General features: G+C 53.8%; 6 protein-coding genes across 6 annotated transcripts; all 6 read right to left on the reverse strand.

The window, feature by feature from the left end:
- Positions 1–929: 929 nt before the first annotated feature.
- BP01DRAFT_378387 (uncharacterized protein) lies at positions 930–1773 on the reverse strand (the record flags this gene model as incomplete). The annotated part of the gene is made up of 2 exons (XM_025577054.1): positions 930–1502; positions 1567–1773. 2 exons carry the CDS (start codon positions 1771–1773, stop codon positions 930–932), a joined length of 780 nt encoding a protein of 259 aa, XP_025435758.1.
- A 166-nt stretch (positions 1774–1939) lies between these two features.
- On the reverse strand, positions 1940–3331 carry BP01DRAFT_419908 (uncharacterized protein). Its single transcript, XM_025579431.1, has 2 exons — positions 2609–3331; positions 1940–2530 (listed from the first exon to the last, which is right to left on the reverse strand). The coding sequence occupies exons 1-2, from the start codon at positions 3165–3167 to the stop codon at positions 2286–2288; spliced, it is 804 nt and encodes a 267-aa protein (XP_025435759.1). The 5' UTR covers positions 3168–3331; the 3' UTR covers positions 1940–2285.
- Positions 3332–3568: 237 nt separating this feature from the next.
- On the reverse strand, positions 3569–4785 carry lea1 (U2 snRNP complex subunit LEA1; the record flags this gene model as incomplete). Its single annotated transcript, XM_025572397.1, has 4 exons — positions 3569–4066; positions 4180–4440; positions 4556–4596; positions 4707–4785. The coding sequence occupies 4 exons, from the start codon at positions 4783–4785 to the stop codon at positions 3677–3679; spliced, it is 771 nt and encodes a 256-aa protein (XP_025435760.1). The 3' UTR covers positions 3569–3676.
- Positions 4786–5079: 294 nt separating this feature from the next.
- BP01DRAFT_331218 (putative nucleoside diphosphatase (Ynd1)) lies at positions 5080–7977 on the reverse strand. The gene is made up of 4 exons (XM_025573039.1): positions 7594–7977; positions 7492–7526; positions 7313–7439; positions 5080–7249 (listed from the first exon to the last, which is right to left on the reverse strand). Exons 1-4 carry the CDS (start codon positions 7601–7603, stop codon positions 5277–5279), a joined length of 2145 nt encoding a protein of 714 aa, XP_025435761.1. The 5' UTR covers positions 7604–7977; the 3' UTR covers positions 5080–5276.
- Positions 7978–8946: 969 nt separating this feature from the next.
- On the reverse strand, positions 8947–10608 carry BP01DRAFT_378391 (ammonium transporter; the record flags this gene model as incomplete). The annotated part of the gene is made up of 6 exons (XM_025577055.1): positions 8947–9645; positions 9700–9798; positions 9852–10019; positions 10068–10248; positions 10315–10529; positions 10600–10608. 6 exons carry the CDS (start codon positions 10606–10608, stop codon positions 8947–8949), a joined length of 1371 nt encoding a protein of 456 aa, XP_025435762.1.
- A 2108-nt stretch (positions 10609–12716) lies between these two features.
- On the reverse strand, positions 12717–14095 carry BP01DRAFT_352329 (aquaporin). The gene is made up of 3 exons (XM_025573914.1): positions 13846–14095; positions 13474–13774; positions 12717–13384 (listed from the first exon to the last, which is right to left on the reverse strand). The coding sequence occupies exons 1-3, from the start codon at positions 14086–14088 to the stop codon at positions 13017–13019; spliced, it is 912 nt and encodes a 303-aa protein (XP_025435763.1). The 5' UTR covers positions 14089–14095; the 3' UTR covers positions 12717–13016.
- Between the last annotated feature and the right edge of the window lie 648 nt (positions 14096–14743).

The following is a 14743-nucleotide window of genomic DNA, read 5'->3' on the forward strand; positions in this document are numbered from 1 at the left end:
AAACAGAATGCACTTTGTCCCACCCTCCCGCTCCGCCTGCTTAAGGCCGATGACTGTCAAACAGCAAGGAACTCATGAACGATGCAACCAGCAGCGGATGCCGAAAACACAGTGGTCGCTCATCACCGAGTAATTTGCTCATTGGCAACGGCGACTTTACCCAAGCGAGCCATGACACGTAACGGTCTGCACCTTGGAAGACGGATGACGGCGGGGATGCGCTAGCATCTCACCGTGCTTATGGCCCGACGTTATACCCCCTCCTGCTCCCGTCATTAGGGACGAGTTTCAAGCGGGCGATCGCCTGCTAGAACTCCAGCAAAAACCACGTAGCCATTGATATTTCTTGCAGCTTGTTTTTTGCGGTGTACAGAGTATACTATAGCCGGGGAGATTGCCGATCGCCCCGATTGAGGAAACCGGTAGCTGGTTGGCTCGACAGTCGTCGTGTTGTGTGATGCGCTCGAGATGCGGAGCAGCACCCCTGGTCGCGATGACTTGTCCATCGGTGATTCCTTGGTTGCTGGACATGCTGGTACAGGATTGAGCACGAGAAGGAGATGCTTATTGATCCGCCCATCGGCCACAGCGCACGACATAATACTTCGGGAAATGTCCCGCAACGAAGCATGCCGTCCAAGCGATCCCGGGCCAACTTTCGATCATCACACAACGTTTCTAGACGCGCTTCCAGTATCTTTATTGATTGTTCGCGGAGCACAACTATGTCATGTGCAAGCCATCCGTCTGGCAAGTTCGGCTTCGCCGAACGGTTCCAGATTACAACTCGCAGCCACAGCTCCGTCACTGCCTAAGTCAAAATACTCATAGAAGCCAGATGCATCAAATGTACGCGTTCTATTCCACTCCGAAAAATCAGGTTCATACATCCTAGTTGGCCTGAGATGCTGAGGGAGGGCTCAAAGCTATCAACCGCTCTTCACGTAAAAGTCTCTCCAAGCATCCAAAGCCTGCTCGGCCGTCGCCATGGCGTCCATGGCCTCTTTCCATCTGGCCTCGGCCCCGTCGAGGCACTTTCGCAATTGCCGACTCATGAACTCGTGCGTCACAATCTCGCCTGATGTGTCCAATGGATCGGAATAGGGTGAAGAGGCAGCACTGCCTGAGGGCCCGGCAACAGGAGACCGAGGGGCGACTGGAGAAGCCTTAGGAGGTCTTCCCCTTTTCTTGGGCTGCCCAGCTTTGTCCTGTGCTTGTGTCTCAGGTTGCTTTCCCTTTGGTCCCTTCAGGATTAGTTTCTGGCCCGGGCCATCATCACTGTCGTCATCGCCATGCTTTCTCTTCTTGCCCTTCTTCGCCTTTGGTGCTTGCGGCGTGTCACTGCCTTCCTCCTCTTCTGCTAGCGCGGCTGCCTCTGCCGCCTCTGCCTCCTTTGCTGCCTCTGTTGCGTTGATGGCCTGGACTTCTTCAAGCGTGTGAGTACACTTCTTTTTCGCGCGGCGACATGGCTCACACGCGGGCTTAGATTTGACGTGATGGTACTGAGGTGGAGAATTAGCGGAAGACATTGCTTAGGTCTGACCTTGTTAAGAATGAACAACATACTGGTCTCTTCCCTTTTCTAGTCGGTTGCGCAGGGGATCTCGCAGCAGGCGGTGCGGCTTGTTTGGCAGCAGGTGCTGCTTCATTGGCGGCTCGTACGGCCTGTTTGGTGACCGTTGGTGCGGCCTGTTTGCCAGAGCCAGCAGATCTGCTCTGACTTTTGGCTGCAGGTTGAGCGGATTTGGCGCTGGGCTCAGATCCTGATTTCATGACTTGGGATATACAGCTCGGTTGACGGCGTGGTTCAAACGAATGCGACTATGCGGTGATATAATTGGCTAGTAGGTATATAGACGAGAATCCCCATATGTAACTGGATGATTGTGGATGAGTAGCTGGCGTTGGATTTGATGATTATTGGACTAACTTCTGGCCCCAACCGCCATATTAAATATGTCAGAGCCGAAGCTACAAAAGTCCAGGAGCATCAGAATAGCATTAGAATACAACAATGATTCCAGCATGACCCCACACAACGACCACGATCTATATCGAGAACACCTGAAGGCACAAACATCTATATCCAGAGACTACATCCGGCACAAGGACTAGTCTTTGTGTGCACACAATGAGCAACAAGACTTCCAGCACGACCTTTATGCATGAACAAACGGCCTTTGACTTTTTCACTCGCCCTGTACTCGTTGTCTAACAAAGGATTAATCATCAAACACCTTGGTATCGAACATCCGTTCTTCCCCCGATAATCGATACGGCGAGACTCAAGGCCACAACTCCATCTCCTCCCATTTTTCCTCCTGTCCATCCCTCACCACGGTCCACCGCTTGCGCACCGCATCTGGCGCCGTGGAGAGATCCAACATCTCCACCTCGTCGGGTCGGATAACCACCACTCGGAAGTTCTTTCTGGCGATAGGATCCTTGAGGTCTTCCACCTTGTCGCCGATCTTGAGATCATCTGGGTTGACAGATCTGGGTTGTCCAGGCGGGGGATTCCGGAAAGATCCTACATATCCATACACATTAGCATCCGCAAACCCCATCTCCGGCCCCCTATATCCAGAGGGAAGAAAAAGGTACGAACCGCGCATCACAGGCGAATGACTCGCAAAATACGTCGTCACCATCCTCTCCCAGTCCCAGTCATTCTCCTTCTGATCCGTCTGATCTTTGACCCTCACCCCGCTCCAAACCTCCCCCCTGCCCCCCTCCTCATCCTCATCACCATTATCCCCCCCACCAAAAACAAAACTCCTCCCCCGCACCCGCCACTGCACCCCCACCCCCTCCAACCAAAATACACCCTCCACCACACCCCCACTAACCCCCAACTCCCCCAACTTGCTCATCCGGACGTCCGTCGTGAACACCGGCATATCGCTCTCAAATCGCCCGTCGGGGTTCCGGCCGATGCCCTGCGCTTCCAGCGCGTCGGCGGCGCTGCGGTGCAGACTGAAAACCTCCGGGAAGAAGCCGCGGAGCTCGCAGGTGCGGGAGCGGGGCACGGGGGTGCCGTCTTTGGTGGTGGTGACGGTGGCGAGAGTGAAGGATTTGGATTTGTTGGATGGGGAGGTGAGGTGGGATTTGAAAAGGGGGGACCAGGGGGGTGCTGTTGTTGCTTTAGTTGTAGTTGAGGGGGGCATTTTGGGGGTTGTAGTGGTGGTGGTCGTTGTGTGGGGTTTGGTCTGGTGGGTTCTGGATTGAGGGGAGAGGGTGGGATTGAGGGCGGAGGGGAGGAGGCGAGTTAGGTGTTTGAGGCGGATAGCTGCTGGGAGTGTAGCCACGGTGGTTTCGTAGATGTGTATAGCTAGGGAATTTAGAGCAGAGAAAAGGAGGGTGGGAGGTGAGAAGATGCAACTATGTGTAAATGTAGGATGGGGTGATGACGTTTTGGACTACATTACATTGAGCCTATCTTCACGTGAGTTCTTATCGGACACATGGATACTCTACTCCAAGCATTCAACATAGACACACACACAGGGCAGGCGTTCTGGGGGAAAAACCCCCCAGACCCCCCTTTTCTCTTCAGCTTCCTAGATAAACGCAATCCCCTTCTTCGGGAGATTCTACACATCACCATCAAAGCTACAAATACTATCCCAAAACCGACTCCATTGAAAACACAATACCCATCCATACAACGAAAATCCTAAGAAGTCTCCATCTCATCCCCACTCTCCGCATAATCCACCGCACCCCCCGGTATCCGCCCCTCATTCAACTCCCTCTCCAGCCGCGAGATCTCCTGCAGACTCTTCGCCTCGCGGATCAGCTTCTCCACCCGCTTCCGCTCCTTCTCCGTCAACTTCACCCGCACCGCCCGGTCACCGCCAGCCGCACCACCGCCCGCAGCCCCGGGATGAGAAGCCGGCACGTCGAACGTCCGCGACTTGACGCCCATGATCTTCGACGCGAGCGCCGAGGGCTCCTCCGCCGTGCCGAACAGCTCAGTAACCTTCGCGCGCTCCGCGTCCTTTATTTTCTGGTAGTCCAGGAACCGCAGGCTGGGGATGCGCCAGATGAGGTAGTGTCGATAGTGCTAGCAAAACATCAACAAGACTTTCCCAAACCAAAACAATAGCAACTGCCCCCAAACAACAGCGACAACAATGTAAAGCAGTGAATAAGAAGAAGGGGAAAAAAACGACTGACCTCCTTCCTCGTAACCGGATTCTCCAACACCACCAAATGCGTCAACCCGCTCAACCCGCGCAGCGGATCCAGATCCGCCAGCTCGGCCACCGCGTTCGCCGTCAGATTGATCGCCGTCAGGTTCGGCACCGAGGTCGCCAGGTTCGGCTGGATCTGTTTAATGCGGTTCCGCGCCAGCAGCAGCGTGTGCAGCCGCGGGAAGAAGGGGAAGTTGCCCAGCGTCGTGATGTCGTTATCCGTGAGGTCGATGGCATCTTGGTCCTATCCGCCCCGGCAAAAAAAAAAATAATTAGCGGATCGCTCATCCCTTTAAAACCCACATGAAACTGCGAGCCTCCTTTTGGGGGGCCCGGGGGATGGATTGGAGAGGACATACCTTGGCTAGACCCAAATTCTCAATCGCGGGGATCTTGTGCCCTACAAACCCACCATCCGGCAACAGTTCGATATCAATCCAGCTCCTTTAGAACAGAAATGTAGTATCTGAACTTTTCAGATTTCGCACGCGAAGACAAAAAAAAACGCACCTCGGAGATCTAGCTCGCGGTCTTTGAGCGGGTTGATGTATGAAAGGGAATTTTGGATCAGCTCGACGGTCAATCGCATGGTGGCGGTGGGTAAACAGTCGTGTTTTCTATTGGGGTATCATGCGAGTGAAAGATATGAAGCAGAGAGTAAGTAGGATGGGAAATTGGAACAAGTTTTCGGTGGTGGTGGTGACAACAGAATGAGGTTGGAAGCTCCATTGCGCCTCGCCCGGTCCGGCTTCAGGATCGCGATGATTTTGCCAGGGCGGTGAGTGATGACTCAGCTTTCCGGCTTGACACGTGATGCTCGGATTTACAGCGATACCCAACTTACGGAATTTGAAGGAGAGGAATCGAATATAGAAGGTAAATGGTTGCACCTGGCATTGACTAAACGGCTTGTCTAACATTTTCACAGATGTTTCGAAAAGAGTAACTATGTACCCAGGAGCACATGCCCCACATGATTGTACCAAGAAGCAGCTCCATATTACGGCCGGGTCTTGGCCCGGCTGCAAAGACGAACTCCTGAAAATGCAAAACCGCAACATAACATATTCATACAGGGAATCATTCATCGGCCAGAGGGGTCATGACTGGTGACCTGTTGGGATGTGATCGGGAGGGACTGCCCGCGCGGGACCGCCGGCCATTCGTCGTCGGTCCTAGTGCTACCGGCGCCAGATGATCCCTGCTCTCCGTCCTCACCACCAGACCATGGCGGTCCATCGCCGAAACCCCCGGACCGGGAGTAATACCGAGTCCAATGGTTGCTGAAGATGTGTTGTCCAGCGCGTACTTGAACGTCGGCGTATTGCTGCCACTACCCCAGCTCGATGCTCGCTTCGGCGCCATAAACTTGGAAGAATCCGCTTCCGAAGGACGACCGCCGTCAATGGAACTGCGACTTGAAGCGGTCTCACCAAGATCATAATCAGCGGCGCCATCCTCAAGCACGCGCTCGTAGGTGGGACTCCGCGGGCCGAAGAACGGTATTTTGCCACCAAAGATTCTTCGTCTCTTGGGGTAGCTGGGATGCGAAGGCCCACCACCACCGAAGACATTGTGGATTTTGTGATAAAGTTTTTGCCGACGGTTGCGACCGCAGAGAAAGAATGCAGCCACCACGATGATGAGCAGGAAAAGAATGAGGCCAGGCACTCTGCGGGATGAGCTGCCGTCAAGCATCGCATCACGCCACGACCCGTTATGCGCACCTTCAGGATCGGGCAACAACTCCGCACTAGGATACTGGAAGTCGCCAGGAATACCGGCAACATTGCTGCCGAACCCAACGGGAAGTGCTTCTTGAGTCTCGGTGGGTATTTGCGAAGATGCATACAAGACAATCTTGCCCAAAGTCCAACTCACTTCTGTGTCTTGAATTTTATTAGCGGCCTGGAAAGAATCCAGGAAGCCCTTGCTTTGACCTTGAGACAGCACCTCCTTGGTCCCATTGTGGTTCGAGGATTTCATTGCGTCAAGGCCCACACGAGGAATCCCAATGCCGTCATGCAACACGTTGATGATCCATGACGCCTTGAAGCAGACCTCCGAAGCCGATTCCCGGTCGACCTTCTTACCCCACTGGTAACTTTCAAGACCGGCCTCAATAGCCGCCCAGTCTTGCGAGCAGAAAGACTGCACGCGGTCCTGGTAGGTGTGGAAATCGTAAGCCTTGTCCTTGTGGTCCATCTCGAAAATTTCGTGAGTCGTGTGCCAGTACTCGCTGATGCCGACGAAATGGTTGACGTCAAAGTCAATGGCCGGTACATGTACGCCACGGAGGAGGCATGGCTGGTCCGGACAAGGCGCATCTTTGTCCAGCAGAGGGTAGGTCTGGCGCAAGCACTCGTCGAACTTGCCAGTCCCTAGCAGATGAATGGCGTTATCTCCCGGGGCCAGCGGCTTGCCGTCCAGCGTCGTCCGCAACCCCGCAGGTAGACAAGGATCCGGGAGCTCCGTGACTTCTCCAACCGCGCTTGCCGCCTGCAGAGACTCGACAAAGCGTCTCCGAGCCTCATGCACCCCGAATTCCAGCCAAGATGTCACAAACACTCGGTGTTCCTGCTCCGATCCGTCAATATTGCGCAGCCGCAGTAGCGTCAAGTCGTTTGCATGTTTTTCGCTCTCTGTCGCGTTGGGCGCGAACGCAATCTGCGCCGAGGCGCCGCCCATGTCTAGGAATCCGTACGTGTGATGACCCTTGCCGTGATCATGGGATCCCGGCGAGTCAAAGCTCCCGAGAAGGTAATTCGTCGCAATCCACCCATACAACCCTTCGGTTACCCCTGGAATGACCTGGATGTGCACGTCGCAGTCGGGAAGCAGAAAGTCCGAATTCGCGCCGACGTAGGAACAAATCTGCTCAAGCAAAACTTTCCGTTGCACATCGCCAAGTAGACGCATTCCCGCGGTGGCGAGGAGGAAGATGGGCGTCTGGTCCATGGCATCATCGGGTACGATTTCGCGGGCATGGTCGAGGAGTTCCGCAAGGTGCTGGGGGCCCACATCCTCCGGTCGGTCGGCGAACGAAGACACACCTAGAAGTAATGAGTATTGTTTCGATGATGAGATTAGAACCGCCCGTGGGCTGCGAGTAGTACCTGGGTGTATCTTCTTCGTCCAGTGGGATTTAGTTTTGATCTCCGGTAGAGACTTGAGTTCATCTCCGTCAGCCTCTTTACGGGCAACAGCATTGTCTAACCATCGGTAAACGTGGACTCGAGTCCCCTGTCCGGATTAGTATCAGAATGGCTGGTGCGATGACAAAGTTTCAACGTACAGACGAGCCTGCGTCCAGGACGACTCCATAGCGCCCTATGAGACCCTGCATTAGCACCCTGAAAACCCACATGCGGCGGGGCGAATGCGACCGGCAGCTTACATTTGCCCATCAGGATCGCGACGATTTATTATGATTAGGTACTTTATGGATGGTTGAAAAATCGCAGCATGACCATCTCAGAATCCGACAAGCAGAAGTAGAGCGATTGTGGTCAGCAGTAAAAGGTGTGGCGTGGAAATTGGTTGTGGTCGCAAGCGGTAGGAGAGGTGGGGGGGGGAGCCGGTTTGAGATAAGGCGATGCGACAGACGACGGGAAGGATGGGGTCAAACGAATGGCTCTTGCTATGAGGAAGCAAGATGGAGTTGAAAGTCTAAGAGAGGAGAAACCAAAGATTCAGCTCCAGAGAAGAGTGGACGCAGGCGGAACGGAGGGGAAAGGGAGAAGTGTGAAGGGAGAAGAGGAGTAAGTGGGGAGGAAGAGTGGATGAATTGGGAGGAGGAGGAGGAGGAGACGGAGGAGACAGAAAGGGTTGCAGGAGCAAGACGGATTTAAGCCTATCCGGGAATGGTCCAGACTTTTCACTTGTCCTTTTTTCGTTGTCTCGAACGATCTCCACGTTTCCCGCCATTCGTATTTTGCCTATAACCGGTAGATCGATGATGCATTGACTTGAGATAGAGATCTACTCCGTATATAGGTATGGTTCACTTCTACTGATTGCTTCTCCATTGCTGGGATTCTCCTGGAGATTCAGTGGTCTATTATGAGAGATTCAGTGAATGAAGGTCTCGGCCAGCCTTGCCTGGTCCAGGAATGCAGTGAAATGAGTGAAATTAATGGCAGCAATTGAACTGAAATTAAATTGAAAAATACCCCCGGCCGGGGTTGACGTAAGCTCTGCACGCCTTGTTCCACTGGCGGCATGTGTGATTGGCCCGTCTGCCACCACCTTCCCATCCACTCTCTCTTCAATCCCTCCATGAGTCCAGTTTATCCTTCATCTCCATCACTGCGACTGGACGCCTGACACCACCCAGCCATCTTTCATTCAACAACAGACGTCGGATGTATCCGATCTCCCCTACGACAATCGGGTGACGATGACGATGTATCCGGATTTAGCTTGAACTCCACCCCCCCCGGTAACTTAGTTACCCTACCAGCCTGTTGGCGCACGATGCTGGTGAGATGGCATCATCATCCCGCTACTGCGGCCGAAGCTTGCAGCACCACCCTCCACCACAACCGTGACCTTGAGCAACCACGCAGAACTTACGAGACGGCAAGAACTGCAGGCCGCGCGGCCCATGTCTACCACAAGGTTAATGCTGCTGGTACGGAGGACTGTGTAATGCTTGCTTCCCGGCAGCTACGGGCCTGGATCGACAAACGCTCCGAAATCAAGTTGGCCCCCCAAATAAACAATAAACAAAGCACAGTATCCACTCGATCTATACCCCACTGCCCTTGACGTGACACTCCTCCTTGGTTATAGAGCCGGATGAATTCTGTGACACGCCCATCACCGAATTGCTGGTACTCCCGTGGGTAATCGACCAGTCCCCGATCTGCTCGTCGTAAAACTCGGTCTGGTCCAGCCCTAACAACTCGGCTTCCTCGCTGACCCGAAGGTTCATGCCGGGGATATACTTAAGAATCAGCAGCAGCGCACTAGTCACCACGAACGAGTAGCTCGCGATGGCACAGATCTCCGCGAGCTGCTTTCCGACCTGCACACCGTTGCCATCGATCGCTCCGGGCGCCAGGCTGCTGCCATCCAGGGCGGAGATCTTCTGGCTGGCGAACAAGCCCGTCAGGAACGCCCCGACCATTCCACCGATGCCGTGGAGCTTGAAGACGTCCAGGCCTTCGTCGACCCCAATCCACTCGTTCACATCTTGCAAGAGCGAGCATATCACCGCAGTGATGAATCCAATGCAGGCAGCAAGCCAGAATGAGACGCAGCCGGCCGCCGGCGTGATGCCGACCAACCCCGCGATCGCACCTTCACACGCACCAACAATGGAGAATTTCCCTCGGTGCTTGATCATGTCCACCAGGACCCAGCCAAGGATACCCGTGCAGCCGGCTGTGTTGGTGTTGAATACGGCCACCATAGCACGCATGCTCGCGTTAAGACTCGAGCCGCCCTATTGCCTTGGATGTCAGACTACATGTGAGAACCCAAGCTGTATGATACTCACGTTAAAGCCCAGCCAGCCGGTCCAAATCAAGACAGTTCCCAGAAAGATGAGGGTGGTGTTGTGAGGCTTGCGAAACGACGGAGCGCCATAATCCGTCCTCTTCCCCAAGATTACGCATAGGCCAAGGCCGAGACACCTGACGCGATATGCACCGGGCCGCCGCCTGCAAAGTCAATCGCTGGGAGGTTGTACAGCCATCCGCTACTGCTCCAGGTCCAGCGAGCCAAGGGGCAGTACACGACCGTAGCCCACCAGAAGCTGAAGACGAGAGAAGGGAGAATCGCGCCTCGCTCGAAAGTGCCACCGACGACAATCATCACCTGCGGCTCTTAGCGCTGATTGGTGCCAAGACAAACAAGGGGTTTTACCGTGCATGCGCAGAAGAGCAGTTGGAACAGACAGAACACGACCTCCGGCAGCACTGCCGAGCCAGGCGAGGGGGCCACCAGAACCTCCCTCAGCCCAAAATTTTTGAGTGTACCAATGAAAGGACCTCCATCTCTGGAGTAGGCCAACGAGTACCCCCAGAACAGCCACTGGAAGGTCGAGCTGCATGGTACCAGTAAGCCAGGTCTGATCTATCACAAACGGGCGTGCGGCTTGGGCGGAACTCACACCGCAAGAACCATGAAGGCCTGGAAGAGCAGCGTCATGGCGGACTTTCTCCGCGTCAGCCCGCTGTACAACAGCCCGATTCCGGGCAGGATCATGAAGACGATGAAGGTGCAAGCGACGATGTAGACGTAGTTGTACTCGTAACCGAGATACTGAGCGTTGACATCGACGGTGAGCGGGTCGCCGCCCTCGGGCATCGAGGCATTATAGACAGGCTGTTATGTCCACCGCATCGTCAGTTTTGATTTGCTACCGGGCAGCGAACACAGGAAGACCAAAACTCACCGTAGCCATCTCGCACAGAATATAGGTATACCAGAACAATAGCAGTCACCTTCACCATCCACCCCAAGATCCCGCGAGGAACTGAATCTCCTTCAATATATATGCCAACGCACCCCCCTTTCCGAACTTACCCTGAAAATTCCATCCCAGTCTTGGCCCACAACGCAGACCTATCCAAGATCCGCCATCAATCGCGAACGTGCTCCACCTGCCCCGAATCCTCCCTTTCAATCCTGGGATTCCGAATCATCCATCCATCGCCAAGCCAAAGATCCCTTATCGAACGCCTCACCTCCCCTCAGCCCCAAGCAACGTAACAGAGATCCAGCCCTATCAAAATTCCTCCTCCCTCCCAAAACCCCTTGGCATAGCACACACGATCCGAATATTCTCCGCCACATTATCAGGCTAATCGGTATGACTGTAATCACCCACCCGCCCAGATGTCAACAGCATATGATATCACAATCACAATTGCCAAGGGCCGCGCAAGGGTCGCATACTCCAACTGATAAGAAGGGGGGGGTGAGTGTTTGCATATGCATATTGACTGGATTCTAGTCTCTAATTGGGTCTATCTGAGATCCCCGGATCAGAGAGCCCTTCAGGGTTTAGTGCAGTATTTGCAGGGAAAAAAAAAAAAAAAAAAACAGAACAGATGAATGCAGGGTTGATGTATGATAAGGAGGGTGTGTTGTATCAGGGCGGGCTGATTGGTGAGAGATAACAGGGCTGGGGAGGGAGATAGAGATAGGGTGCGGCGGTGGCTGTGGGGATGAAGGAAGGATTCAAAGGGGGGGGGATCTGTGGTATTCAATGTAGAGATATATGTGGAAGGCTCTGGGGTGATGATGGGAGGATTCATATATGGGATTTCATGGGATGGGGTGGTGTGATGTTTGTTCTGGAGTGGTGGATTGCTGGGTAGGTGTAGGTAGGTAGGGATTATTGGGGATGGGTACTAGTAGATGTTTCGCTCGGGGTATATGCTGGTGGTTGGTGATTGACTTCTTTGAATTGGAACTGCGCTTTACGTTCATAGCTTGGGAACAGTCGCTTCACCTGGCCCCGCCCCCCGTTGGAAGTGGAATGATCTGCCTGGTAATAAATTAGTTATAGCCATTCAAGCTCCACTCCAACATCCCTGCTACTGAGCATTTAGGGAGCAACTGGCAACGTATCGATTTTGCTTGAGCTAGACAGCTCGTCAACGTAGTTATACTTCTATGCTTACCTACAGCACCAAACCAATCTTCCATCCTCATATTCTGTTCGCCATCCCTCGAGCCTCTACCATCCTCCCCCAGAACCACCGCCAACGAAAAAATAATTCCCGATTACGTCGACTCTATAGCTAAGCGTCAAGTTCCAACACGTTCTCCAAGATCCGTACCTGTACACCACCTGAAACCACCGCCTGAGCACCCACGCAATAATCCAGCTTAACACCCACCCAGTGCCTACAACGGTGCTTTGCATACTACCTACCCATCTTAGTGACTCCCTAATCAGCACCCTCAACACGTACTACCCAGAAAGCCACGTTTCAACGGATGAAGAGCACGTATACTACTAATGACAAGACAACAACCCCGTCCCCAATATATGAAGACATATGAAGGAGCGGAGGAAGGCAGCTGAGTAGTCGCCTTATATCTGCCAGTGTCTGGTGGTGCGTGGAAGCGAGTTCAATGTTGGGGGAAAACCATTGCAATTCGTTCGACTCCGGGAGAACAGGCTAGCAGTGAAGTTTTGGATTAATGTACAGTACCAGATGTGTGTCTTAGGCTCGGGCGATCCACGGACGCCCAAGTGGCAGGATGGTATTGCTCTTTTCACTTCATCTGGTCATTGCACAGAAACACACTGATAGGCAGAGACTATGCAAGGATTGAACCGCAATCAAGACGATGACGAGCAAGAAGACTACTAGACCAGCTCTGCACAATACAGCGAGCTACGACACTTGGGCATTGCCCTCTGGTATGGTGCAACCTGGTCCACCGACACAGCCGATCTGGTGGGGAAAGAAAGTCACAGGCGAGGTATCGGTCGCAAACGGCAACAGCTTCTCATATTTAACCCATTACGTATCTACTTCAGAATCAATCAATTCGCTCATTAATAACAAATGAAAGGGTGAAGTGAAAGCCCTCCAATGGGCGGGCTACACCCGACACGGTAGACGACCGTTTTACCAAGGAAGGCAACAGACCAGATCGACCTCCCCGCCTGGACCGTTCGAAAATTAGGTCGATGCACACACGGCAACCAAAAACATAATCCCCACCTGTCGAAGCCGTCATACTTGCAACATATGCATCTCAAACACGATGCCCGTGACAGGGGGGTACCCGTACCATGGATCCGCCCCTACGCCGTCTTCCGAGCGGACCGGTCAACCCCCGCGGCCCGCCCTAAACCTGCTCGGCCCCGCGTGGTATATTCTGTCCATTGCCGGGGTACTGTCCGTTGCCCGGCTGCCGTCCACTCGTCGGGGAATGCGCCCGGCCTAGAGTGCTGGAATCCGACAGGATTGAGGGACGATGCATCGAAGCATCCCACGAGCCCGGGCCCATCTTGGCTTCCCACTCGTTGAAGTCCTGGCCCGGGTTGACGGTGTGGTACTGGAAGAGTTGCAGGAACATGAAGAACCCACACGCCAGCAGGCTCCCCAGCAATGGGCCCACCCAGTATATCCAGTGATAGCCGGGGAAGTTACGGTTAATGACATCAGGGCCAAGAGAGCGCGCCGGATTGAGGGAGCCGCCAGTATAATAATCACCTGGTCATCATCACAAACCGTGCTTCGTTAGTACTTGTGGAGTCTGATAACGATGAATACAGTGGGTATGTGGGGAAATGGCAACTCACCAACCAGCTCCGTCACAAAGAAGACAAGCCCGATGCCCACCGGAGCCAAGAAGGTGGACTTATGCTTAACCACGGCAAGCATGATGATAACGAATACTAACTGGGCTGTGAGAAAGACCTCAATGAAGAGACCCTGCGAGATCGAGGCTCCACCACCCAACCGGGTGGCTACATTCAGACTGCCCGGAAACAAAGCGCTGACTACCCCCGCCGATGCGATGCCGCCCACGATCTGAGCTGCGAAGACAAAGACCGCTCTGAATGGCTTGAGACCCCCAACCAGATAGAGTGCCAAAGTGACCTATGCCACAAAGCCCAGTCAGTCAGGGATATTCCATGGTTATTCCAACTCGTTAGGAGACGTTGACTTACCGCGGGATTGAACAACCCTCCCGTCACACGGTAGAATGCCCACACATTGACCATGAGGGAGAAGCCGAAGCATAGCGCCGAGTACAGCAGGTTGGAGGTATTCGGTAGCGCGCCCTCGGCCGGCTTGGGGGTGTTGGAAACTTGCGTACCAGCGAAAGAGAAAAACAAGAAGAGAAAAGTGCCCACGAACTCGCTCACTGCAGCAACGAGATTGTTCCGTGCCGTGTCCGCAAGATGCAGCATCGGCAGCTGGTTGCGAGTGGGCGCAGAGCCTGATCTCTCCGGAGGAGAAGACTCGACCTTATCCCGAGAGCCCGGGACCCATTGAGGCATCTTCATCTATATCGAGACCTCTGTGTCTCTGGAGTCAAAATATGTTCAAACAGGTCAGCGGATATTCGCTTTTGCTATACTTGGAAAGTCCCACTTAGGAGCAGTGTCAGTGTTGTCACTTCTTCAGAAGCCGGCGTCCTGCAAGCTTTATAGAAACCACGCTCCCAAAGGCGTAGCTCAAACACCCCATTCCGGTATTGGTCTTTGGCAACGTGACCAAGGCGTCATGACTTGTTACGCAGAGAGGCGCCGGCCGAGACCGACCGAACAGAGTGTTTGTAGCAAGCATGAGGTTCACCGCATATAGAGCGATGTCCGGACATGGGCAAAGTATCCATACGAATCAGGGAAATCACCGGTGAAGTGTCCATGGTTGAGGTCGAAGGACAAACAGTGCCAGGAGATCTGGACCCAGCAACAGTGGCGTCGCAAAGTGTCTTTATGTCACGACTGGTGTAGCCATCAAGACTGGTGTAGCCATGTTGGGGGGTTGTCGGGGGATTCCCGTCGAGTCAATTCTACTTCGGATGCCAAAATCTGAAAACAGACCGAAAGTATGCAGAGT

Source organism: Aspergillus saccharolyticus (assembly GCF_003184585.1).
Source record: "Aspergillus saccharolyticus JOP 1030-1 unplaced genomic scaffold BP01scaffold_1, whole genome shotgun sequence".
Taxonomy (NCBI): Eukaryota; Fungi; Ascomycota; class Eurotiomycetes; order Eurotiales; family Aspergillaceae; genus Aspergillus; species Aspergillus saccharolyticus.

Excerpts from the sequence above, each read along its gene's own strand:
- BP01DRAFT_419908 (XM_025579431.1), bottom strand. The coding sequence starts at position 3,167 with ATGCCCCCCTCAACTACAACTAAAGCAACAACAGCACCCCCCTGGTCC. Across the intron at positions 2,531-2,608 it reads TCATTCGCCTGTGATGCGCG|GATCTTTCCGGAATCCCCCG; the intron begins GTTCGTACCTTT and ends ATGGATATGTAG.
- BP01DRAFT_331218 (XM_025573039.1), bottom strand. Across the intron at positions 7,440-7,491 it reads TCCTGGACGCAGGCTCGTCT|GGGACTCGAGTCCACGTTTA; the intron begins GTACGTTGAAAC and ends TAATCCGGACAG. Across the intron at positions 7,250-7,312 it reads GACGAAGAAGATACACCCAG|GTGTGTCTTCGTTCGCCGAC; the intron begins GTACTACTCGCA and ends CATTACTTCTAG.
- BP01DRAFT_352329 (XM_025573914.1), bottom strand. The coding sequence starts at position 14,088 with ATGCTGCATCTTGCGGACACGGCACGGAACAATCTCGTTGCTGCAGTG. Across the intron at positions 13,775-13,845 it reads GAGGGTTGTTCAATCCCGCG|GTCACTTTGGCACTCTATCT; the intron begins GTAAGTCAACGT and ends TTTGTGGCATAG. Across the intron at positions 13,385-13,473 it reads CTTTGTGACGGAGCTGGTTG|GTGATTATTATACTGGCGGC; the intron begins GTGAGTTGCCAT and ends GATGATGACCAG.